Genomic DNA, 25,242 nt, shown 5'->3' on the forward strand with positions numbered 1-25,242 from the left:
TTTTTCTCTAGGGGGTCAGTGGCCGCACAGAGTCACACCATCCGCCGCAGGGCAGAAATCAAAAAAGTTGCTGCCTCTCAATTGAGGAAGTACTCTCCAACAAGGCCAATGGCACTCACCGTAAATGCAGCACCAGAGAAGGCCAATGCGGTCTTATGGGACCCGCGTATAGTCTCCATGTTCTTGATGTACTCTTTCTTGTTTAATGCCTCCTCTACTTCTTGCTCGATAGCAGAGGTGGTGGGTTGAAGGTCAGTGGCAGGCTGTTGAGGCGAGTTGGGCGTGGAACTAGAAGGAGTAGTGGTGCTGGACAGAGAATCACTCACATGGATGTATGACTTGCCCAAGGAGCTGTCGTCGCTACCAGAATCCACTGGGGCCACGGGAGCAGCAGCCTCTGGCTTCTTGGCGGTCTTCTTCTTATCCAAAACCTTCTTCTGAACACAAGCACGCTTCAAAATCTTACCGTCACTGCCCCAAGCCTTCAAGCTGTACAGAATAAGCGCCAATGGTGCACCCACAGCACAGTACAAGAGATATGGGTGTTTGCCAGAGGGAGGCGAGTACTTGTAAGCGGTAGAAAACAAGTATGTGGACAAAGCAGCGAAGAACACGTTGGCAGAACCAGAAACAATGATGTTCTGTGTCACAGACTTCAACACAGAAGCTGCAGCTGTGGATGAGATGGTAACTTGATTGTTAATCTGTCTTATCAAGTCAGGGATCTTCTTGTATGACTGGAAAGCCAAGTTTCCGCTCAAGAGCCCCAAGGAAGAAGCTCCGGCGAATTTAATCACTGTAATGCAAGTGCCCATGTTAAGATGTAAGGAAATTGAGGATGAACTGTTTGGGGGATTTTGGAGTCACTCAGTAGGGGTAAAGTGTTTGTAGAAAGCGGGATGCACGTCACGTGAAGAAAAGGACCAATCAGGGCACCGGTGGCTGTGGGAGGAGACGCTAGTGAGGTATGTGAGGTTGCTTTTATGAAAGTATTGAACACTGGAAGGGTCTTTTTGGAATACAGTGTCCTCTAAACTACAAAAGCAATGGTGATAATAAAAGCAAATGAGTTAAATGAGGGGGTGGGTTTGCCTCCACCGCGAAGCCTGGGAGGGCGCCTGGTGTACGGGTGCAAAGTCGGTTTCCCCAGAGTTCCCTGGACTGAATCTGCCTAAGGCTGCTCTTAACAGATGTTTCTGGAAATGCATAGAAATAAAGTGGAGAAAGCGTAGTGTTGTTCTGTATAGCGAGTGTGGTGGAGTGGAAGCTTTTGTCAATTTATTGACAACTTTAGACCAAGTAAAGTGGGAACCCAACAAAATACCCAGACCAAGCTAAAGCTGTAGCTCAGGCAAGATGGGACTATGTTAATCTATGATGTATTTTTGATGAAGTGGGGTGGAGGATATGGCGTGGTCATTGAAAAGGCACCAAGGTTCAAAGAATCTCGTTCCAGGCCCTGAAATTCCACTTCCGGATGTTCCGTTTAATTAAACAAACGTTTGAATGTAATCGGAAGAGCTCAAAGGAAAGGTATAGCATGGTAGACCGTTTCTAGCTGATGTTCAGTCTTTAAGTATACTGTAAGGAGCATTTCGGCACTCTAGCCATGCCTTAGTGTAAAGATGGCAATACTAGAGACTGAAATTGGCAGACTGTTATGCTGATTATTCTGTTTCCAGTGCCCACAAAACGCTCCAGCCGAAACCCGAAAAGACTCAAAGCAAGCCAGTCACCGCTTCTATCGTATCTCTCCTTCACTCATTCACGTTTCCGTCCTACCTCAAGAAATCAGGAAGCTTCAGCGGCTCCACTTCCACAGTCAGAACATCAAAGCTCTCTATTAGAAGCTCAACCAAAATTCTACCACCTCTTGCTCCCGCAAACCTTCTATACTCTTCCGACACGCTTGCCAAGTTCCATCCCTGTAGTCTCCTCAAGCACCCAATGACAGCACCGGTTCTGTGGCGTCCCATGCCACAACAAACTAGAAGCGGATAGTTATCCTTATTGCACATTAGCTCTAAAGCGTTTTTAATTGTTCTTTCATCCAACAGGTCCCATGGATTTATATTAGAATAGTTGTAATCGTTAATCATACCAACAAACTCAATGTTGATGTTCAGCCGGGAGCAGTAGTCCAAAAACTCCTCAGCAGGCTCTTCACTCGCAAGCCAAATGATGGTTTTAAGGTTCAATTCTTGTAAAAAAGACTGGTTTATCACCAGCGGCTGGCCGGATCGGTAGAGCTGTTTTTCAACCGGACAGAAGTTCAAAGGAGGGATTATTCGCAGCACTGGAGCTGTGGTGATGCGCTTAGGTTGTAAAGGATCGACCGGGTGGTCCTCCCCAGTGGTTTTTGTAGACATTTATCAGGCAATTAAGTGGTGTAGATGGCAGTGTTGGATGTTCCTGGTGGTTGAATTTACCCAGTTTGGATTTGGCAGGAAAGTCACGTGGCCCAGGAACGACGGAAGCTTTAATTAGATGGAGAAGAATTGGTGGTAGAGGGGTAGTAGGGAAATGAGGAGGGTTCTGTAAGGAAGGTGGTGGGTTGGGGACTCTGTTTATGTATGTTTATGTGGGTGGTTTTTGGCAATGGGGGCTGTTGGTGGGGCCTTTTGACAGTGCTCACTGTGGAGTCATAATGGATGGTAATAGGTGGATCAGTAAGTGGTGGGGGAAACTATGGTAATGATAATGGCTAAAGAGAGATGGAATGAGTAGAAGGGGTCCAGGGGAAGTTGAATTTTTAGTGGATTTGTTTGGTTTATAGGGGACCTTATTGGTTTCGTCTGGTGCGTGTGAAGTGGAGCAGCAAGTAGTACTGATGGTAGAGTATCAAGTGAAACAAATTCGGTAATCTTTAAGAAAATTGAGATGAATTTAAGTGAAAATTATAATCTACATTCTCTTATTGGACCGTTTGTTGTGGCCTAGTCGTATAGTTATATATACCTAAGGCTCTACAAAATCGCTAGATACAACGATAAATAGAAGTCCTATAAAGTTTCCTTTAACATGGAAGCTAATTCCAAATATTTCAAAAACTTTACCTAAATCTTATTGTTGAAGGTTTTCAAGAATGGCAATATGATCCATTGTCATTCCTCAGCTTTATAACAATGTAATCAATAATACATACTAGCAATAAACTCATAAATACAAAACTGACGTCAGACCAAACGTTTGGAAGTAAGGTTTATTCTTTGATTTCCCTTCCTCCTTTGCCAATTGACGCCTGGTATTACTGTAGTACCATCACAGTAACACCAATAGCAGCATTACTATACCTTTCAATCAACAGAAGGTCAAGCAAACACCCAAAACAGCAAACCCCTTCAATTCAATAAAATTCCAATAACCATACAAATTAAACCAACCTTGCTTAATACATTCCCTTCTCAGAATCAGTGTTCCAGCAACGAACAATACTCAGTACATCACCAGCACACCCACTGAAAAAACGAAGAGCAAAAACACATAAAAAGGAAACCACAGCTTATATTCCACTTAAAGTCTTCCATTTATTCCCCACCAAATAGCCTTCCCTCCTTCAAAGTACCAACCATATACGGGCTCCCTCATGCCCTGCCTCTCCAGATTTCGCAGCCAAAGCGAACCCACTGAACCCTCCGCCAATCCACCCTTCCACATCGAAAACCCGTAAAAAAGACATTTTTCTTATATTCTTCGCCACCCAAGAAACCCCAAAACCCCCCAAAAACCTCCCACCAGCCAATACCACCCAAATACTTCCACCCTCCATTACTGGGCCCTCCACGGTCCACGCACTACCATCCAAGTCAACCGCACTATCAAAGAAGCGTGTCAAATTACCCTAACATCTTCTCCAGTATGGCCAAAAAGGACGCTTCCAAGAAGGCTGCTGCCGCTGCACAGGCTGCCGTGGCGGCTCAGAACACAGAGGACGACGGCGTTACGGCTCCTAAAACATCCAAGGGTGGATCCCAGAAACTGGTTTTTGGCTCGCTCAACGACGTGGTGGGCGCTGTTCAGGCTACTTATAAGGACTACCACGAGACATTGACGCCTAGATTGAAGTTGATCGATACGCTATTGGTGTTTCTTGTGGCGTTGGGCGTTTTGCAGTTTGTGTATGTGTTGCTTATAGGCAATTTCCCATTCAATGCGTTCTTGGGTGGGTTTATTTCATGTGTGGGCCAGTTTGTGCTTACGGTGAGTTTGAGGTTCCAGTATGCCACCGCCGACAAGGATCGGGCGTCGAGTGTGTTCAAATTGATTTCGCCCGAGGTGGCGTTTGGCGAGTATGTGTTTGCCAGTTTGATCTTGCACTTTATCGTGTTCCACTTTATCAACTAAATAGAAGCATTTACGAGTCGTCTTTGGACATTCATTTGATTAATTAATTACGCTCTTATCTTTTTCTTTTTCTTCTTCAGTCGTTGTCGTAACGGCACAGCCGTTTGTTTTTTTAAACAATCACACAGCATCCACTCTTCTCCTTGGGCTGCTGCGCCTTGGACAGGCTCTGGGCGGTCTTCCTCTCAGAGGTGGCCGCTGGTTTGCTGGCCTGCGCAGGCTTGCTGCTGTGTTCAGCAGCCTTGGAAGCTTCCACAGCGTTGTCGTTTTGTTCTGCTGACGCGTCGGCTCCTCCAGCTGCTGGTGCAGCGACAGGTTCAGATGGTGGGTTGGCAGCAGCAGTCTTTTCGTTGATGGAACGCACCAACCCGTAGAAAGCTTCTTCAACGTTGATTCTCTGCTTAGCTGAAGTTTCCAAAAACGGGCAGTTCAAGGCTCTGGCGAACTCAGCACCTTCCTCATAACTCACCTGTCTCTCAATCTCCAAGTCAGACTTGTTACCCACCACCAACACCGGCACGTTATCTGAATCCTTAACACGCTGGATCTGCTCGTAGAACGTTTGCAACTCTTCTATCGAATTCCTGGAGTTGATGGCATACACCAACAAGAACCCTTCACCAGTTCTCATGTACTGCTCTCTCATGGCCAGGTACTCCTCCTGACCAGCAGTATCCAAAATATCTAAAACCACCTGCTCATTATCAACAGTACACTGTTTTCTGTATGAGTCCTCGATGGTAGGATCGTATTCATCAACAAAGTGTGACTGGATAAGCTGAATGGTGAGTGCCGACTTACCAACACCACCGCCGCCAACAACAACCAATTTATACTCTTTCAACATGACCAATGAACGGGAAACAGCTGCGTGCTTATATATGGGAGAATTTGCAAAAGAAGGAACTGGCAGTTGCCCCGATTGACTTGCTTGTTGTGCCTAATGCCTTTTTATAAAGTTCCAGGTGGGACGGCCGCTCGATCCTCTGTTGGCGCACCATGGGAAAAAAATGTTACCGGAGGTACGGGTGCACATATTTGGGAACATGCTTGAAACTTTTCCCACTTCCAATCCAGTATGGGTTTATGCAAGGCGAAAAAAAAAACATTCCGATCGTTTTTGGGTTATGTGGAGGGCTGAGGAAGTCCTTTTGCACCCACTTTTTCTTGAATCATTCATGTAGAAAATGCCTCGGTGGCGGTCTCTCCTTCCGAAATAGCGTTTTCCGTTGGCGACTCATTTTCTCTTTTTGGCTCCTCTTCACGTCTGGCGCCTGTTTTTTCCCCTGCACAGCTATGCATGGACCAACTTTCAGTCAAGCGAGGTTTTTCTGGTGGAAGGGTGGATTGACTGGAAGTTTCTAGATAATTGAAACAAGTAGAAGCTTCTTTTGGAAGGTTCCATTGGACGCTTAGTAGATGCTTCTTCCACATGGAACAGCCGCAAATGGGACCTCGCCGCATGCACTGATGAGGACGCCTCGACATATACGGTGGAGGAGGTTGGTTTTGTCCTCGGTGGGGCGAACCTTGGCAAATGCTGGTGGCTGATTATGGTGATGGAAGGCGGGGGAGGGGCACCGTTTTCTTATCGATAAGACCTTTTTTTTTTTTTGAAGCTTTTTGGAAGAGGGGGGAGATTTTCTGGCACGATGCCGTTGGCGGCTTCCATCTAAATTTGGTAACTGTTGATGACTCCCAGTAATACGGCATTCGTTGTTATCGCGAGGCGGCTGATGGTGGTTGGTGGGGCATGACGATTTTTCATGGTCGCATTTTCGCAGCCACGAGTAGAGGCTTGGTCCGAGGAAAGGGAAGCGAAGGGAAGTGGTGGTGGAAGATGCGTGATGGAATGGACATTGTGGGGAAGAAGGGAAAGGGACGGGTCGGTTCCGATGATGTGGAGGGCAGCGGGAGCAGCCCTGGCTTCACCTAATCGTCTGTTATACTGTAATGACTGGTTCCCTTGAGGCTAGTCATATGGTCTGGTAAGGCGTCTTCCAAACATGGAAGTAATTTTGCCTGAACCCAAACCAAAGTTCTTTTCTGTGATTCGCTAGCCACCGAGATGACATCGTTCTTGCCTTAGCCTTTCCCCCATTGACGCCTTATTTCGCTGGCTTCTTCTTCATCTTGGCCAAACACTCGTCACAGTACCATTTACCCTTTGGAGGGTTCTTGAAACCAATACACGGCAAGTGGAACCATTCTCTTTTACACGTTTCGCCGTCACAGCCCACCATCTCACCAAACGAAACCTGGTCACAGTAACAGTACGTGGGCTCTCCACCAGAAGGTCCCAGCAGCGCCAGACGAGCTCCAGCAACGCCCTCTTCTTCTCTATCTCTTCTAGGCTTGTTCCCAGCACGCTTCTTCTCGGGAGGCACCAGACTCTTATCTTCCTGAGCCCTACGCTTCTTGGAACCAGCCAGAACTCCATTGCCATTGGCTCCGTTGGCGCCGGCGCCAGCATGGTTCTCTAAAGGCGTGGTTTCACGTCCACTGCCAGCACCTCCACGGCGTCTCTTACCGTTATCTTCCTCATCTCCATCCTTATTAGCCTTTCTGGCCGCAAGAGCCTCTCTACGAGACTCCAGACGCTGAGACTGGGCCAGCTTAGCTGCTTCAGCAGCAGCAGCAGGATCCTGGATCATAGCTCTATGGTTCAAAGGACCTAACCTGACCAGTTCAGGAATCTCGTTGTTCCCCACGATCACCTTATAGTCGTTGTTGATTCTGTGCATATGTTTGGCCATCACGTCTGCAGCCACCGAAGTAACGTGCATCTTCTCTTCCAAGCACGGAATCACCTCGAAGATACGCTTTCTGATCCTTCCAAGTCTCTGTGTCTTGCTATCACTTGAAAGAGCGTCTCTCTTGCCGTCCTCGTGGAGGTCTTCAATGTACGTGGCGATTTGTCTGTTGATGGCAGGAATGGAATTTATGCATTTGGCGTCGATTTCCTTTAAAAGCGTCATGTACTTCACCAAATCCATGGGCATTGCTTCGAAAGCGTCCAGGATATCGTTCAAGCCTGGAAGTAGCTCATTGGCGTTGGTGATTGTCCTCGCTTTCTGTTTAAACTGCAGGAAGTATTTACCAGGCCCTTGTTCGGCTCTGGCTTTGTTTACAAGTCTCTGGGACTTTTGTCTGGCCGGAAGATCTTGGTGCATCGTTGTGGGTTTAGTTAGAGTGAAGATTGGCTTTTGAGCATCACCAAGGTCGTGCGCGGCACGCTTCCCCATATATAGTGGGTTTTCCAGGGAGGAAACTTCCTAGAAAAGAGGGTTAAGGAAGGGTTTAAGGAGGAAAATAGAGGTTGAAATTTGGCGAGTGATCCCTTGTTTTGGTGTTTTGGGTTTGAGTGGTTTTTGGGGGAAGGGTATGAGTCGCATGGAAGTACAGCAAGGAGACATGACCAAGGTAAATAGGGAATTTGGGTAGTATACACGAATTTGAAGGGTCCTTTTCATCCTCAGAATATCCAGAAACCAAGTATAATGGTTGTTTTTCAACAATAGGGTGGTTTCGGCGAATGAATGGAAGATGTGTGTGAAGTTTGCAGCCAAAGATATACCATACGTTTCCAGTATAAAGGCATATTTTTCCACTTCTTCGTCTTTCAACCTCCAAAGCTTCCTAGAAAGGATTCCTGTTTACCCCATTGGAACCAAATCCAGCTGCTTCCCAAAGTTTATCATAAACTTCCGGTTTGCACTCAATCCACAATACGATCAGTTGAACCAAATATCACAAAAGCTTCGCTGCTATTGCACCCACATCAATAGTAAGCTTTAAGCTACGGATTGACGTTAATCTTGGGATTTACTGGAATGCCGGTATGATCTGCAATGGAAGATTTTCAACCGAAGCGCTTAGATACACTGGGTAATACAGACACAAAAGTACAGATAATGGCAGTAGAAGATAGAACACGTTTTGAATAGTATTTGTTGAATGGAAGCGAAAGAGTGGATTACTGAGGATCAGCTGGTTTGTTTCGTTGCTATGGCAACAAACGATTCTGTTCTGTAGGTTATGCTAATCATCAGTGTAGCTGCCATTGTACAGTAATTGGATACACACATATCTGGTTTCTTTCAGGTAAAGCGTCAGGGAAGACCAAGGAAAGATTAAGGGAGAAGGAAATAATTTACTGGAGATATTTAGAACTACCGGGTAACATTCCTTACAATAATAGCATCAAGTAGATGATCTACGCTCAAGTAATAGAGCTAGATCGACTGGAATGCCTATTCCAGCTGCCCAACCAGTACTTCAAAAATTGCAATAGAAAGTGATAAAAAAGACAATGAAATGACCGTCAAACCCCAAATCAGCAGTTTATACACAATTTACCCAACCTATTAAATGGCTGCAAAAGTGTACCTGAGTCAGGGTCAAGGGTCCCGAGGACCCTTTTCTTCGGAAGTTATGTTCCTGGATTTTTTTTTCACATGCATCGAACCACTCATGGCCCAATTCCACCTGACATTACCTGCTCTTAGTTAACAAGACAATACGAATCGACGATCTAACCATACTGATAAGGCTTAGAAAGACGGAACCGAATCGGGATACGATAAACGTGGGTTAGATCACGTGATATAAAACACATGACCATTCACGTGACATTTCATCAAAAACACCTCTTCCAACTCCAAAATTCCAACCCCAGTTTTGTCAGGGCCCCCAGTAATCCCCAAACATAGAACCTCCCTCCCCTCTCTTTATTGTCCCACCCCACTTCACCACACAATGGCCCACGATCCCAGGGTTGGTGCCACCCTCATGATCATGATGACATAATTTATTGCAAAATGTCACGTGAGCCACAGAAACCAGCTCTCACAGCCATTCCTTTGCTTTTGCAAGAAAAAACGCCAAAAAAAAAAAAACTCCCCAATATTACATGTCCTAAAGTATCCTCCTCATTGGCGCCCCGGCTAGCTTTGTGTCTCCTTCACCCCAAATCACGTCTTGTCCCGCCAGTATCGCGCTGCAAGTTAAGTACTCCACCAAAGTACGTCTTTTTTAGCAGCCATAGTTCTATAGAGTCCGGCTGCCAAAGAGTGGAAAGGACCAGAAACCAGGCATTTTTGAAGGGGGTTTTTCTTTAGAAAGCTACAGCTTATCAACTGAATTGCCTTTTTTAGTGGCTGCGGAAGCATCGAGGGTTTTTTACGTATATTTTTCGCTTTTCACCCCCCTCCCAGTCAAAGGGCTCTGGGTTTCGGTGAGCCACAGTTCCTTCCCATATAACGACATCTATTGGGAAACATAGCAAAGAAAAATAAAAAAGAGGGAGACGTTCTTAAAGTAAAGGGGAAGCATTTTTTTAAAACATTTTGTTACTTTTGCTTCTCTTGCAATACCAGGCAAATAAATGCCGTTATACCATATCGTCACCAATTTAAAGATCCAGAAAGGTCGACTGGCCTACTAACCATATATTTATAAGAATCTTAGTATGAGCTTCTCCATGTTTGGCGAGGACTCGCCGAGAAGCATCCAGCTGCCTGATAACTTTCTTGTGGGACGAAACAGTCCTGTGGTGGTTGAACATAATGTAAGTTACACACGGCTGGGGAACCAGGTCCCACAGAATCAGCATAATCATCAACATAATCATCAACACCATCCAAATCACCTAGATAACTCACGCAGACTACCGCATTTGAACCGATTTCGCAGCCATTCAGAGGTGGATGGTGTTCGAGATGCTGATGATAAAGATAGACCTCCTGGAGGTGGTTCTGGTGGTGCTGGAGGTAACGACGAAGATGCAAGGTTTCTTCGTTTGGCCCACGAAGCGTTGGTGGCCACTACAGCTAAACTGGATATGCTAGTGGATCCAACGATAGAGGATCTTCTTACCAGACTCCAGTACGCTTCGCTGCCGCATGGAAACCCTATCAAACGGTCCCAGAATATCACTGCCAACGAAAATGGCCAGCTTATGATCCAGAATTTTTACGAAGGGTTCCCCAACATGAGCAACGATATCTTCACAGGCAACCATAATCATCCGCTGAACGCCAACAACACAGGCTGGAACTTTTTGTTGGACGAGGATAAAAGGAAAGAACAGCCGCCAGAGCTCCGCAGCCAGCGTGAAAAACCACCGCCACCGCAACCAGTGGATTTGAAACTGGAGGCAGAGGACGAGGTGGCTCCGCTAGATAGGAAAAATAAGCCTCAGCGGAAGTTTCCTTGTCCCAACTGTGATATGCTGTTTCGTCGTAGCAGTGACTTGAAGCGTCATGGCAAACAGCACTTGGAGATCCCTGCTAATATTTGTCCTTCTTGTGGTAAAGGATTTGCCAGGAAGGACGCTTTGAAGAGGCACAAGGGCACGCTTACTTGTAAAAGAAACGAACAGAAGGGCTTATATGAGCGGAACCTTCAATACCTACGAGAGTAGTACAGCAGATGGCCACCCCGTGGCTTTATATAACTTATAGAGGTATGAATTAGGAAGGGTGTAGAAGAGACCTTTTTATAAGGAAGGTTAAAGGCTTGGTTGTTGGAAGTCTTGGTGGAGATCAGTGGTTCTGGTGAGTACTAGTGTCTGTTATCGAAGAAGTCCATTTATACTCCACAATTATGATGAGGCAGTCAATTGCTAACATTTTCTTCATTCTTCTCTTCTTGATATCGTTCTGAATATATGGCTTGGTGGACCTTCTTATCTACCTTTCCTGACATATAGCACTACCAAGAAGTCGATAACTCACCTTCCTCAAAGACATAAATACCATGGTAACCAATGACTTTACTTCTATCCTAACAACCACCTTACCACCATCCACGGCTGAATAAAGCCTTGGAACCCAGTATACCAGGAAACGCAGGGGTATTGGGAAAAACAAGCAAGAATACCCAAACAGCCCCAGAAAGGCCTCATCTCCTTATCACCGATCAAACCAAGATCGTTGCTCTCCAGATATCGGCTTTCTGCACCGCTGCTTTTTTACTCCCATTCGTATTTTCACCCTATCGAAGCGTAGGAGCGCTGGGGGAAGATTTAGTGATCCATAGATCCGGCAACCACTGACACAGATTGCTCACAAGACAATATTGCTATGGGCTGTTACCAGATGGGATCAAGAGAAGTTGGTTATGAGAGAGTGGTGGAACCGAGGGTAGTAGTGGAAGACGTGAAGAAAATGAATGATATCAGAAAGAGACAAAACAGGAATGAAGACACTGGCTATAAGTGGTAGTAACTGATCACCATAGTCTGGTTGATCACCATAGTCTGGTTGATCCCTTCCACAGTCTACCCCTCCTTTTCCAGGATGTTTCACCCAGCAGACCCAATTCCACCGCAGATACCCGTTTCCTGTTTACCTTGCTTGTTTCCACTTTGCATAGCATACTACCGCCTGGCACCCAAAAGCTTATCTATGCGTATGGCTTTTCGGGAAGTCCAGCTGCCGCTGGACTCCAAAGGGTCAGGTGAAGTGGATTTACCAGTATTTAGTTCAATTCCACTATTAGCTTCAATTCCACTATTAGGGTCAATTCCAGTGGTTTAGCTCAACCTGACGGTTTCGCTAAACATCGCTAAACCTTTTCATAAGCAATTTGCAACCGGATGCGCCTCGGACGGATGGAGAAAATAACGGTTCGGATTTTCTCTGCCGAAAAGCCAGCTTAGCGGTTAAACCGTAAAGTAATAACAAGGAAAAAAAGATAAATAAAAAAGGGAAAAAAAGCAGCAACACGGGAAAAGGAGGGGAAGCAGGTGCCGTTGAATTCCCACATCCTTCTTTTGTGCCCCTTCACATGTCAATACTCACACGAGATGTAGAGTCTCACAAAATATGACAGGATCCGTGATTTTCCGGATGTTTCTTTTTTTTCCACCTTTTCGATGCATCGCCGGAATTTTCCAGGGCAAATTTCACACTCACTGTGGAAAGCAAAGTAACGTAATCCCACATATAGTGTACCCACGGTAGAGAGAGAAAGAAGGAGAAGTATGACGTAGGGGGCCCACCGGCTTCTTGTGACTTTCCGGGACAAGAAAGCAGTGGTGGGACAATCAGTGGCAGGCCAGGGAGGGCAGCCTTTGGAGGCAGTTAGCAGCCAGCCAGTACAGACTCAATAAAGAAGACTTTCAAAAAGAAAGAAAGTCCGAAGAGAGGGAGGTTTCAGGAAAAGTTGAGGATTTTGAAAAACGACAAAAAGCAGAGAAAGAGAAAAATCCCTGGATTTTCAGTTCTTCATCTTTTTCTGCTTTTCCTCTTCCTCTTTTTCCCTCTTCCTTTCCTTCTTTTTCCCCAGACCAGTGCTCACAGCACCCTCCAATACCTCTCCACCGCCTCATACCTTCACCGACCACCACGCAACTCCTCTAAACATCCACGAAACTCCCACGCCCACCTGTCCCACCGTAAACTCACCTACTCCACGCTGAATTTTATTTTTTACCATCCCCAATCCTCCTTCCCATTGGTCAACCAATCCACCCACCTCTTCCTCCTCTCACCTTTCTTTTCCTGACCCCAGACTTCTTTTTTTCGCACTTTCTCCACGCCCAAATGGCCCCAACTGGCCCCAACTGGCCCCAATGAGCCTCTACTGACCACCACCAACTGCCACCCAAACCCCCATTCATTTCCACCACCAACCTCCCAATCCTCTTTATATTAACAGAAAACATCCGTCCACCCATAGTAAACGTAATTTCACTCTTTTTAGTTTGTTCCCTCCTGTCACTTTACTGGTAGTCCTTCCTCCCCTAGGCTCCCTAGGCCCTGGCGGTCCTAGGGACGGTCCTAGGGAGGGCCTAGGGACCCAACATGGCCTCAGTCCACCACACCCAACTTTCCTCCCCGACTGCCCATTTCCCCCTCAGCCAAACCAAACCACCCTTCCAACCCTTACTTCCACCCATACAACATCCTTACCTTTACCTTCACAAATCCCTTTCCTTCTCTTCTCTTCCTCACCTTCTCTCCCTCACCTTCCACTGTACCGAGGTCGGTGCCCTGCCACAGCCGTCTGCCTCGGTTGGCGCGGTTGCGCACCGTTGGATGCGCATACTTAAACGTCTGGGGACCCGGAAAAATCGCACCGACTTCTGTCTCTTTTTGCAACCACCATACTTCACCTTTTTCGAAGAACAATGTCTACCCCTGCTCAGAGATTGCAACATCTTGCTCAGATCATTGGATCTCAGACTTCTGCTGAGAAGTCCTTGCTGCCTCCGCTGCCTTTCAAGATCGCCGTCATTGGTTCTGGTAACTGGGGTACCACCATTGCCAAAATCCTTGCGGAGAATGCTTCTGCTAGACCTCACTTGTTTAAACACTTTGTGGATATGTGGGTGTTTGAGGAGAAGGTGGACGGCCGTAACTTGACCGAGATCATCAACACGGACCACGAAAACGTCCGCTACCTTCCTGGCGTTAAGCTTCCTCAGAACTTGAGGGCTTTGCCTGATATTGTCAAGGTGGCTGAGGACGCTGACCTTTTGGTGTTCAACTTGCCCCACCAGTTCTTGCCTAAGGTGTGTAAGCAGTTGAAGGGCCACGTCAAGCCTACTTGCAGAGCCATTTCTTGTCTTAAGGGCTTGGAGGTTACGCCTGAGGGCTGTAAGTTGTTGAGCACTGTCATCACCGAAGAGTTGGGTCTTTCTTGTGGTGCTCTTTCCGGTGCCAACTTGGCTCCAGAGATTGCCAGAGGTAAATGGTCTGAAACAACCGTCGCATACACCATTCCTAAGGACTTTAAGGGTGCTGGCTACGATATTGATCTTTTCGTGCTTAAGGCTGCTTTCCACAGACCTTACTTCCACGTTAACGTGGTGGAGGACGTTGCTGGTGTTTCTGTCGCTGGTGCTTTGAAGAACATTGTCGCTTTGGCTGTTGGTTTCGTCGAAGGCTTGGGCTGGGGTGACAATGCCAAGGCTGCCATTATGAGAGTTGGTCTTTTGGAGACCATCAAGTTCTCCCAGACCTTTTTCCCTCAATCCCAGGCTGGTACCTTCACTAAAGAGTCTGCCGGTGTGGCTGACTTGATCACAACGTGCTCTGGTGGCCGTAACGTCAAGGTTGGTCGTTACATGGCCGAGACCGGAGAAAGCGCTGAGGTTGCTGAGAAGAAGTTGTTGAACGGCCAATCTTCCCAGGGTATCATCACCGCCCGTGAGGTGCACGAGTTGTTGACCAACGTGAACAAGACCACCGAATTCCCATTGTTCGAGGCCACCTACCAGATCATCTACGGTACCGAGAGTATCGAGAACTTGCCTAAGTTGTTGGAAACTTGCGATTAAAAAAGTTTCAAAACCAACCCGCTCCCTGTTTAGATAGAGTTTAGTGTGTTTTGGAGACCCCTTCTGTGGGTTTCCTTGGGGGGAACGCAGTTATTAATTTATATTAGAATGATAGATATCCACTGCATGCTTCACGTAGTTGTCGTCTTGTCTTTCTGGCCATTACTGCTGTTGTTATCTGTCCGTGGCCGTTTGCTTCTGAACTTAATCAAAAACTTCTCCATGAAACTGCCGGTGAACTCTTTGAGTTTTTTGAGTTTGGCGTTATCGAGCTCTTTGGGTGGTGCCGTCTCTTTCTTAGCCTCTTTGCTGGCCAAGATCTTTACCAAATCTCTGGCACACCCTTTCACATTCTCATGCCCGATTTCGGCCTCATGCTTCTTGACCATGTTGGGGATGTATCTGGCCAATGTTCTGGTCCAGAGCACCTCAACAGATTCATCTTTAACTGGCGGCGTCCTAGACTTGGCCCAGGCCAATTCCTTCTGCTTTCGCCTTTGCTTGAGTTTGTCAAGTTTATCCTTTTTGGCCTGCTCAGCAAGCCTTTTCTTTTCTTCTGCTTCTTGTTGTGATTGTACAATGAGATCCTGGAGGAGCTTCTCTCTTTGGCGCATCTCGTTGAACTGCTCTTCCTTGAGCTTTTGAAGTTTGCTTTCTTCAACAGAAGAGTAGTCGCCCTCTCGCTGGTTTGGCTTTCCGTTCTTCTGCTTTTGCTTAGACTGTTGCTCCTGCTGTTTTTGCTGTTTGTTCTGTTTCTGTTTGGGTCCTTTAGGAATAGATGGTCCCTTGGGCACAGCAATGGTAGGTCTTTCCCATTTGGAAATACCCAACTCGGAATGATAATAGTACACGGTGTTGGTGTTTGGATCAACAGCCTTTTGCCAGCCTGGAGGAAGCTCATCATCATCTGGAGCTTCACTAGGAGGAGAATCGTTGGTGGTAGGTTCAGTAACATCCTCGTAACCCCAAGTTGGAGAGGCCGAACGGACGGTTCTTCCATACAATGGAGACATGGATCCGCGGGCCACCTTTTCTGTCTTTGCCGAGCCGTCTCTGTTCTTGGGGATTCTGTATGCCATTTCTAACTTGCTCCAATCGGCAAGAAGGTCGGAACCTAGTTCACGAATCTCAGAGTTGTCGGTGTTGGAAACAATCTTCTTCACCACGTCTTCTATTTGAGACAGCTCAATCTTGTTTCTGGTCATAGATGGCCACCTTCTCAAGATCAGAAGGACTTTCCTCGTCAACTCATCAACCTCTGAGTTCTCCTTTAATATCTGCGAGAGCGTTTTGTAACCGTGAAGACGCACAATGATAGAATTGAGCTTAGCATCCTCAGTCAAGTAAACACGATCAATAATCTTGGAAACAATATTACTATCCTCAGCTTTCATCAAAGCAGCCATGGCTTTATTGACATCGTGCTCGTTCAAAGCCTCCACATCAAGACTCTTGACAAAGTCCTCGTTGATAGTGGCATCTGGCTCCTGTTGGGCAACACGAGCTTGCTTGTTACGCTTCAACCATGCCTTTTCTTGAGCTCGGGTCACACCCAAAGCCTCAGAAATACCCTCTGGAAGTAATAGAGCAGCATCGGTCTGGGTCTTTCCACCCATCCAGCCGAGACAGTTGGGAGCACCACAATAACAAGGCTGCAGCTGAGCACCATAACGATCAACGTTATAATCAAAAGTGATCTCCTCGCCGTCCAAGATTTCACGCTTAGCGAAAATACCCATTCTCAACTTATCGCCCACAACCCACTTATCCACATACGCATTTGGAGAACAAGAGTGGTTGCAGAACCTGGCCAAAGAACCCTTGTCTGTGGCATCAATAAATGCATCTTTCGTAAGCATCATGAAATAAAAATGGCGTAGTTTCCTCGTATCGTAATCGATCATTCTCTTTCTGAACGTCTCCTCGTCCACAACCTCTCCAATATACTCATACACAAACAGACCTTCAGAAATCGTCTGTTCAGCGACCAATCCGTATCCTTTCTTCTCTGTCTGGATCACCTTCACTTCACAGTACTGTTTCTTCTGAAATCGTTGATTCTGACAATCCTTGCCGCAAAAACACAGCTTATTCGTACATTCCACCGACGTCACTCTGTTGATACAGTGGCTGTTTTCGCCACACGCCATGTTCATCTCCTTTTCATGATCCCAGTCTTCCGTACAATCACATGCCATGAGCTCTTTCAGGCCTATACTTCCAAGGCTCTTTGATAAATATGAACATTCTGCGATTTCAGAGAACTTGCCTTTGGCCTCCTGGGTCTTATCCTCGGCGTCTTTGAAGAGTGCCGGCGTCAGCTCTTTTGACATGTTTTGTGGGTTTTGTAGATGTGCTTGAAATGGGAAGGTTTATCTTATAGGGAGCCCGAAAAGGAACGTAAAAAAAAGTAGTAGTTTCTTCTGGGCAGCAGCAGAATATGGGAAATGTAACTGTGGGTTCTCCTTTGGTGGTAGTAGTCTGCCTGGCTGGTTCTTCTACTATACTTTTTTTTTTTTCTATTCCTGTTTTTCTCCAGTTTTCCAGTTCGCGCTTTTAGTTACATCGGGCTCCAAGGCGATATGGTAATCTCTAATTAGTAATATCCAGAAACGAGAGGGAGATCTCACGTGGCCGAGTCGAGGCGACGGTGGATCGGGGATGTTGAAGAAACAGAGGTTGAATTGATGGAGGGAAGGTTGAGGCTGCGGTGGTGGGAGTCAAAGCGTCTCTTACTGCCGCACCATGATCAACACGGTGAACAACGGGAGACCGGTCCCAAAAGGATGCTTTAGGACGGAAGGAATACTCTGTGGCACTTCATTCCCTTTGGGTTGATCTCTGGGGGCGCTCTTGCACCCAAGGCCAGTTCAGTCCAGACATGACCCTTCTCTCTCACTGTAGAAGACTGGAAACGGTGGTGAAAAGTTTCCCATTTAAATCCTTCATCGTCTCGTCAGAAGCTCCCTCGTTGTTGTAGGCATTGATCTTCGCCACGACTTCCGTCAACCGGTCTAGAAGTGACTCTATCCTGTTTATCTGTTCTCTGTCACCACTGTTACGATGTGGAGTAAACACCTTGCGAATCGTCGTCTTGTAGCTTGTACCTTTATCACCGTTTCCGTGGCTTCCGTTCGTGTGATTATGTTCATGGTACCCGTGGAAATAAGATGATGTAGGTGAATGTGAAGAAACTGGTGGTGTCGTGTGACCGTGACTAAAGGCTGGCGCAGGTGCTACCCAGCCAGCAGGCGTGGAAGAAGATCTTCCCTTGCCATTCTTGTCGCCCACATTCATCTCAATCACCTTGATTTCCCTAGCACGCAAACTAATCACGACCGACCTTGTCGTGACCTTAGAGTAACCACAATCGTTGTGGTAGAATAGCAAGTCGTTCTTCATTGCAGTGGTGACCTGTGCTTCAAGCTTCAGACTAACTGGACACAGCTGCATGGTGTATTCTGGTCTGAACTCTTCGACAAACGCAACATTGGGCAAAAGAGGTCTCTGCTTGTAGACTTTCTCGTCATCATGACTGTCAAAGTTGACTTCCATAGTGTTGTTGTTAAGCTCACCATACGTGAGCTTTGCGTCCATCACACGTTCACATTTCCTATGGATAGCGTCTCTGCTGACATCTACCAAACCTCTTGCATGGTCGTTTGCAAGCGGAACAACCATCGCGCCTCTAGAACGCTTAAGATTGAGAGCTGGAAACTCTGTCGAATGCAGAGATTGTCCCTCAACAGGCAGCGTGAGATTAAACAAATCAAGCATAGACTGAGCTCTAGAGAGCTTGGCTCTGCCTCTGCTGGTGGCTGTTGTAGCAGCGTCCCATTGGAAATCATCCTGTTCAATCGCTGGAGAAGGCGAATTAAGCGAGTGGTATGAGGGCCTCTTACTCAAATCTGGTGCATGTTGATGATCAAAGCCCTCGTGAATATGATGATGTGGTTCTTGTAAATTGTTAGGCCCAGGAACGAACGAATTTCTCCACTTATCAAGGAATGACGAGCCGAACTTCGAGAAAGAATAATTAGAAGCACTCGATGAAAGCGAGGAATTGAGCGAAGATGAAAGCTGGGCCATGGATGATGATGTAGACATGGCAGGCTTGCCGTGAATAGGTATGTGCTGAGTGGTTGAATGAGATGTCTCTAGCACTGGCCTTTCAGCAAAGGATACGCTCGCGGCTGGTCCCGACTTTCCTGGTACTTCCCAACCTCTTTGGGATGAAACCAGGACGGAAAGTGATTCGTCAGACGAACCAGCGATGCTGTCGCGAGCGTGATTGCCTTTTTGATAGGAATAGGTTGAGCCATAGGAGTGCTGCCAATTTCTGGCGTACGCGAGAGTTCTCGGATTGAAGCTGTCTCAGGAATCGAGCCCGGAGTAGCAGAAGGGTCTGAAAATGGCGTGGTAACTCTCTTGGAGCGATCAGCAGCACAATGGCTATAATTATAAAAAGTTTCCTGAGAAGATGGGGACGTAAAGTTCTCAGCGTCTGTGGTGTCGTTACTATCAGTGTATTGTAAACTTCTCTTGTAGTCTTCATCACTGATACATGCCTCAAACTGGGCATCGGGTATAAGCCCGTTCAAAATAAATATGAGCTTTTGGCGACGATGGAATTTCCAGTGACGACCAAAATTCTGGTGACTTCCTTAGAGTCCCGATTAGCGGATGTCTCCAGAGAAGTCTGAGACAACAGATCTCTTAGTGAATGCAAAAGGGCAAACAAACTAGCCAAAAAGGTATTTGACGGCACTCCTTCAAACTCGTTATGAACGCCATGGGAATGTAGATTGTGGTGGTTATGCAGATAATTATGGAAATGTGCGTTCGATGCAAAGTTGGGGTGGTTTGAAGAGACAATGTTGCGGCCGTCTTTGAACTCCAACCAGTTGATCACTTCCAAAGCCCAATTCACCAACAAGGCTTTGAAACGGGAATCCGCATGAGAAGCAGAATACCGCATGATGCTATTGGAATTAATTAACCTTGGAGTATTATAATTAAAATGAATCAACCGGTAGAGCTTGTGGAGCTGTCGAGGTAGCTCAGAGTCCGCTTGGAGAAGTTCCGAGGGGAACAGGATGCGTCTGTTCGCTATGTATGGGCACATTCCGTTGACAGTGGAGTAATTGATCACCATGAGGAGTTTCTTGGTGACCAATTTCTGCAAAGATACAAGATATTGCGATAAGACCTCCCAATTCTGGAGCACCACCTCATCCACAGACTGTTCCTGGGAGTACGGAATGACAATGCCAATGGCAAACCGACTGTTCACAGTATACTTGGAAACACCCAAAGAAGGCAGTTCTGGAGAAGACGACGCCTGGTTTGACAGAAGCGACAGCGGGAACGAATAAGAAGTCTCTCTGATAGGAAACGTCGGGGTTGGCAGCCATGAAGGGTCAGTATCGTGCAGCGTTTCGCCCATGATGCCTCCATTATCAGGAATCAGAAACAATTTCGTCACCAAAACCGCCAGAAACGATCCGTGGACCGAATTGAACTGCGGAAGAAGGTGCACTTTCGTTGCCGTATGCGATTCAGACGACGGAAGCCCCCGTCCGAACATATACTCATTAAGTTCAGACGCATTATGGAGAAGTTTCGTTGTAAGAATATTCTTCGACGCCAGGCCACGCAGAAACAGCAAATTCGAAAGCGACTGCTGCAACAGGTCGTCCTCAGTCTTAGGCGACGCCGGAGTGCTCATTGTAGGGCTCTGGAGGTTCAGTTTGTTATCCAGCTGGGATCTAGGTCTAGACGGCAGCGGTGCTTCCAGATGAGGCCCAGAGCCCGGAGCCGAGCCCAAACCGGAATCCTGGCGGTCTGCCGAATCAAACAACACCTGTTTCGATCGAAGGTTCCCGCCGTCTTGCGCCACCACTAACCGAAACCGCCGTCTGCTGAAACTGTGAGGCCGTATCTGGCTCAACGACAGCAGTCCATATAGTATCTCTCTCGTATAAGAATCCTCATAGCTATTTGCCGACGCCGGAGCCGGTTTCGCCGGGCCCTGAGGAGGGTTTAGTGGCAGGGGAGCAGGCAGCTGTTGCTGCTTAAATAGACGACCTAGCATGGTGGATCATTCTGGGGAAGGCAAGGCGTGGAAGGGAGGGAATAAAGAAAAGGTTTGGGGGAGGAGGGTATCACGTGACAGGTAAAACAACAGTATAAAGCACAGGTAATCAAGGTTTGGCGAGCCAGCGCTGGATGGTTTTATGGAGAATTCGGGAATGGGTAGATTACGTTGATGTCTGCCTAATTAGGATGCTCCATAAACCGGTTAGTCCCTTTCGCTTAGCGCGGAGGCGTTATGTGCAGTACGGAGGCTAAATACCGTTATGGGCGAACCAAAGTGATACCAAAAGAAGGGGTGGGAGGAAGAGGGAGGGCATAAATAGGTGAAGAAATGTAAATTTAGACTTCTGGGTGGGTCTTTATTTTGGGGTATTTTGCTTGGGGCGCCGGGAAACCTGTTCCGCTGGTAATACTCGTGTGACCGTTATAAGGCGGCTTTTTTTTTTTTTTGAGGCAGTGGGCAAAAAAAAAAAAAATGACAGATATTGGTCAACTTACATGAAATTGATGATGGAAAGGGGAAAGGGCGAAAAAGGCGAATTTTGAAAAGAAGGCGACGTCAACTATTCAATAATTTGGGGATTTGGTTCCACGTAAGGGGTTTATTAAGGCTCTTTGTGCCATTTTGCAACCATTCTTCATCTCCCAGCTTATCACACTACCCCGGAAAATCACACAAAACGTAGACGCCATCAGTTTGCCAAGACCTGCTCAAGCGCGTTGAGAAGAACGTTGGCGTGAGTAGCCTCAAACAACAAGGTTGGTCTCAAACGGACGGTACGTTCTCCACAGCCACCAATGTTCACACCAGCTCCACGCATCTTCAACAACAACTCGTTTCTGTGGGTTGGGCTCTCGCAGTCCCAGGCAATGAAGGTACCGAAGTTCTCGCCTCTCAAGTTTCTGATCTTGTTTGGGTACTTGGTTGCAAGGCTCTGGAGCTGTTTGTATAAGTAGTCACCGGTCTGGGCAGTTCTCTCAACCAAGTTGTTCTTTTCAACCTCCTGGTAGATGGCCTTGGCGATGATAGCCTTGGATGGGTCTCCACACCAGGTGTTGAACTGTCTGTATGGCTGGGATGGCTGCAAAGCTGGGTCTGAGAAGTAGAAACCAGCAGCCTGGAACTTCTTGGAGAAGGTCACCATGTCTGGTGGGTCCTGCAAGTTCCAGTGTTCGTGGGCCCAGAACTTGCCCAGGGCACCAACACCGGTCTGGACTTCATCAACAATCATGAGAATGTCGTGCTTACGGGTGAGTTGTCTCAAGCCCTTGAAGAACTCTGGAGATGCGTGGTTGTCACCGCCCTCAGACTGGACTGGCTCAACGATGATGGCAGCAATGTGGCCTGGAGGGTGGGAGGTGACAATCTCCTCGAAAGCAGCCAAACAGCGGGCCTCCTCCTCTGCATTCTCTCTAACGTGCTCGTTCAATGGGTACTTCAACTCAGGGAATGGAGCCACAGGCCAGTCAAAGGCAGGAATGTCCATCTTGTGAATAGCCTTGGAACGGGTGGTGGAAAGAGAACCGAAAAGACGGCCGTGGAAACCCTTTTCAAAGGAAAGAATGGTCTTATCGGAAGCACCTGGAGTCTTGTTGAGCATGACAGACTGCAATTCTTCATCAGAAAAGTCCATGGCGCCACGAGACTTGGCAGCCTGGAACATGAATGCAGCTTTGTAGGCGGTTTCGTTAGCACAAGAGCCAGAAAGAGCCGTCCAGACCTTGGACATGCCTGGAGGAGCAGCAGCCAAAATACCATCCTCAAGGATCTTGGCGTAGTCAGCCTGAGGGAAACAAGCCAAAGCAGGTCTGTTGATCAAAGCAGAAGCCATTTCAGGCGAAGTGGCAGCGACAAAGAGCTCTGGGTTGTTGTAGCCCAAAGGAATAGAGGAGATCTGGCAGTAGACATCAAGCAACTTGTTACCGTCAGCATCGGAAATGTAGTTACCCACGGAGTTATAAAAATCAGTAACAAAGTAAGCCGCTCTGTTATCGAAAACCGTGCCCAAGTGGTCGTTAATGGCCATAGATTTAGGGCCAGGCACCAGTTCAGTGACCAAAGTAGGCTGTTTGGGCTCGTTGGGGAAGTATTTTGCAGCCACCGACACCGCACCGCCAGTGGAAGAAGAACCCGCGTGGGCAGCACTGGCGTGGCCCCTGACGCTTCTCTTAGCAAGTCTGGAAACGTTTCTAAGCATAGTTAACAAAATTGGAAAGTTACTGAATAAAATGGAAGGTTGCTGGGCCATTTATATATGGCAGAGCCTGGGCTGATAAGGACTGCAGGAAGGGCCCCACTCAGCAGTAACCACCTTAGCGGATTCGCTCGCGCGTTATGGAAATGGAAGAAATGGAGGAAAAATAGAGGGGCCAAATGGACCGCCGATTCCGAACGGCCCAGCGATTCCGCCAGGCCTTCTTCGAAGAAGGAGGCCGTAAAATTAAAGAAACGAAGAAAAAACCAGCCAATAGAAAACGTCCCCTGGTGTTTCAAAAAATCCCTGGATCCAAAAACCAAGGGGAAATCGTGGAGTATTTATAGTCCAAGGGCCACTGGCCGTTTCTTGTTCGTTCCTTCTTTGCACGGCTGAGGTGGAAAAAATGAGGGTTGAGGGTTGAGGGTTTTCGAGGGCATCGAGGGTTCGCTTTTTCGCTCCCGCTTTCCAACGAGACCCTAACGAGACCCGTTAGGGGCTCGTTAGGAGAAGAAAAAAATAAGAAAAAAAATAAGAAAAAGGAGAAGGCGAAGGAAAAAAGGAGTCTAGACGTTTTGACGTTAAGTATGGGCATTTTGGACGTTAAGTATGGAGGTTCATTGGAGGTTGGTGGTTGGAGGGAGGGGGAAATGGGTGCAAAATCGCGAGTGTGGATGGAGAGTTGGAAGTGGCTGCCTTCCTATTATGGCAACACGAGCCAGAGGCAGAGGGTGGTTTAAAGTGGGAAAGTAGGGGTGGTGGTAAGTGAAGAAGATGAAGGTAGTGGGGTTTGTGTTTGACAGGTGGTTTGGTGGAGGTTGAAGGAGAGGCTTAATGGAGGAGAGGGGTGGATGGAGTAGCCGTATGGAGTAGTTGTATGGCTGGCTGGTATCTACTAGTTATGGCACTTGTAGTGTAGAGCTATGGTATGAAGCTGGGACTGGTAGACATCGTAGAACGTAAAAACATGAAAATCGGAAATATGGTACTTGGGGAACAGTTGGTGGTGTGGTTAGTGTTGCTGGCTGAGATGCCTTGAAGAGCTGCTGGGGTTTAGGTGGTTCAGCAGATCCTGCTCTAACTCTTTGGTTTCACTGTCTATTTATTACTTCAAGGGGTTTTGGTGGATTTGGTGATTCTATGGACAGTTAGAGGATCAGTGGGCTGGTGAAGTTATCGGCTCTGCTCTTATCTAATGGCTAGGAAGCCTTTGATCGGTTAAGGTGATGTCGCTCTGTACTCTACTTTTAACCTATTTAGACGCAGAAAGGGCCAGTTTGATGGTATTTCTCGTATTAAACATTACGAATTTGGTCATTTGTGATTTACAAGATTACCGTTTGTTGAGATTAGCTTGGGGTAGATACCACGCTTTGTTCACTAGCATATCCTGTGATGTAAGCAGTGCTTGCTATTATTTGACTTCTTGACCACTCGAAGTGTACCTTTCAACCGATAACTGTACTGTTTTGGACCAGAGATAATACCCTGTGTTACTTTATTTGTCTGTATACCTTCTTATCAAAGGCAGATCAGCATCTATAACTGAGCAACCATACCAATATTAATCATTACAGTCAAAAAGAGATCAACCGGCTAATATAGATAAGCAGATGATGAGCTGTCCATAGTTCAACCTACTTCTACATACTACTCGAACTAATTGATGCACCTGTAACTATCAGTATTGTACCTTCAGTCTTACCAGAACAACACCACCATCACCCACTTGAGCTGCTCCAAAATGACCAAAAAAATAATACAAGATCAATACTTTGCCCCCAAGCCCTACCATTTACCTCTTTTCACCAACTACATGCATCTTTCTACTACGCAACTCGATCACTTACTACCACATCCACCTACATCCCTCTTACAGCTTATCTAACCCAGACTTCCAGACTCCCTGACCACCCCAATCCAACCAAACCAACCCCAAAACTCTTGGTCTTCCACAGCCCACCAGAAATTACCGACAAACATGCTTATCGGATTCGCCAAGCTAATCACCAGACCCTGGCTTCCCTGCTCACCTTCCAACCTCCAACCTCCACCTTCTTTGGTTCCAAACAAAGTCCCTCAAAACCCCCACCCCCATCCTTTCCCTCCACTCCTTCTGCTCCTTTTGACCCCCAGAGCCTCGAGAAACTTCTATTATATGGCTTATTAGGTGCCACTAATCGCCATACGTCATTGGCCAGCCGCTGCGGCTATGCTGTTCTGGAGACCCCAAGAAAACGGCCCTTCCAGGGGATTTAAGGAAATCAAAAACCACCACTAAAAAGCTGGAAATTAGGACTTTTTCATGAACACTATACT

General features: G+C 47.0%; 10 protein-coding genes across 10 annotated transcripts; 3 read left to right on the forward strand and 7 right to left on the reverse strand. All coding sequences in view use genetic code 12, as the record gives it.

Moving 5' to 3' along the window:
- Nucleotides 1-77: 77 nt before the first annotated feature.
- CXQ85_003490 (uncharacterized protein) lies at nt 78-815 on the reverse strand (the record flags this gene model as incomplete). The annotated part of the gene is made up of 1 exon (XM_025487133.1): nt 78-815. The coding sequence occupies one exon, from the start codon at nt 813-815 to the stop codon at nt 78-80; it is 738 nt and encodes a 245-aa protein (XP_025340581.1).
- A 963-nt stretch (nt 816-1,778) lies between these two features.
- OCA1 (putative tyrosine protein phosphatase) lies at nt 1,779-2,369 on the reverse strand (the record flags this gene model as incomplete). Its single annotated transcript, XM_025487134.1, has 1 exon — nt 1,779-2,369. The coding sequence occupies one exon, from the start codon at nt 2,367-2,369 to the stop codon at nt 1,779-1,781; it is 591 nt and encodes a 196-aa protein (XP_025340582.1).
- Nucleotides 2,370-3,858: 1,489 nt separating this feature from the next.
- CXQ85_003492 (dolichyl-diphosphooligosaccharide-protein glycotransferase) lies at nt 3,859-4,344 on the forward strand (the record flags this gene model as incomplete). The annotated part of the gene is made up of 1 exon (XM_025487135.1): nt 3,859-4,344. One exon carries the CDS (start codon nt 3,859-3,861, stop codon nt 4,342-4,344), a length of 486 nt encoding a protein of 161 aa, XP_025340583.1.
- A 112-nt stretch (nt 4,345-4,456) lies between these two features.
- Nucleotides 4,457-5,191, reverse strand: RAS1 (Ras family GTPase; the record flags this gene model as incomplete). Its single annotated transcript, XM_025487136.1, has 1 exon — nt 4,457-5,191. The coding sequence occupies one exon, from the start codon at nt 5,189-5,191 to the stop codon at nt 4,457-4,459; it is 735 nt and encodes a 244-aa protein (XP_025340584.1).
- Nucleotides 5,192-6,452: 1,261 nt separating this feature from the next.
- On the reverse strand, nt 6,453-7,517 carry PHO23 (Pho23p; the record flags this gene model as incomplete). Its single annotated transcript, XM_025487137.1, has 1 exon — nt 6,453-7,517. The coding sequence occupies one exon, from the start codon at nt 7,515-7,517 to the stop codon at nt 6,453-6,455; it is 1,065 nt and encodes a 354-aa protein (XP_025340585.1).
- Nucleotides 7,518-9,826: 2,309 nt separating this feature from the next.
- On the forward strand, nt 9,827-10,768 carry CXQ85_003495 (uncharacterized protein; the record flags this gene model as incomplete). The annotated part of the gene is made up of 1 exon (XM_025487138.1): nt 9,827-10,768. The coding sequence occupies one exon, from the start codon at nt 9,827-9,829 to the stop codon at nt 10,766-10,768; it is 942 nt and encodes a 313-aa protein (XP_025340586.1).
- A 2,712-nt stretch (nt 10,769-13,480) lies between these two features.
- On the forward strand, nt 13,481-14,632 carry GPD1 (glycerol-3-phosphate dehydrogenase (NAD(+)); the record flags this gene model as incomplete). The annotated part of the gene is made up of 1 exon (XM_025487139.1): nt 13,481-14,632. The coding sequence occupies one exon, from the start codon at nt 13,481-13,483 to the stop codon at nt 14,630-14,632; it is 1,152 nt and encodes a 383-aa protein (XP_025340587.1).
- Nucleotides 14,633-14,763: 131 nt separating this feature from the next.
- SET2 (histone methyltransferase) lies at nt 14,764-16,965 on the reverse strand (the record flags this gene model as incomplete). Its single annotated transcript, XM_025487140.1, has 1 exon — nt 14,764-16,965. The coding sequence occupies one exon, from the start codon at nt 16,963-16,965 to the stop codon at nt 14,764-14,766; it is 2,202 nt and encodes a 733-aa protein (XP_025340588.1).
- Nucleotides 16,966-17,527: 562 nt separating this feature from the next.
- On the reverse strand, nt 17,528-20,726 carry CXQ85_003498 (uncharacterized protein; the record flags this gene model as incomplete). Its single annotated transcript, XM_025487141.1, has 3 exons — nt 17,528-18,766; nt 18,901-19,245; nt 19,275-20,726. 3 exons carry the CDS (start codon nt 20,724-20,726, stop codon nt 17,528-17,530), a joined length of 3,036 nt encoding a protein of 1,011 aa, XP_025340589.1.
- A 694-nt stretch (nt 20,727-21,420) lies between these two features.
- Nucleotides 21,421-22,926, reverse strand: UGA11 (Uga11p; the record flags this gene model as incomplete). Its single annotated transcript, XM_025487142.1, has 1 exon — nt 21,421-22,926. One exon carries the CDS (start codon nt 22,924-22,926, stop codon nt 21,421-21,423), a length of 1,506 nt encoding a protein of 501 aa, XP_025340590.1.
- Between the last annotated feature and the right edge of the window lie 2,316 nt (nt 22,927-25,242).

Source organism: Candidozyma haemuli (assembly GCF_002926055.2).
Source record: "Candidozyma haemuli strain B11899 chromosome Unknown E_2014730914, whole genome shotgun sequence".
NCBI lineage: Eukaryota > Fungi > Ascomycota > Pichiomycetes > Serinales > Metschnikowiaceae > Candidozyma > Candidozyma haemuli.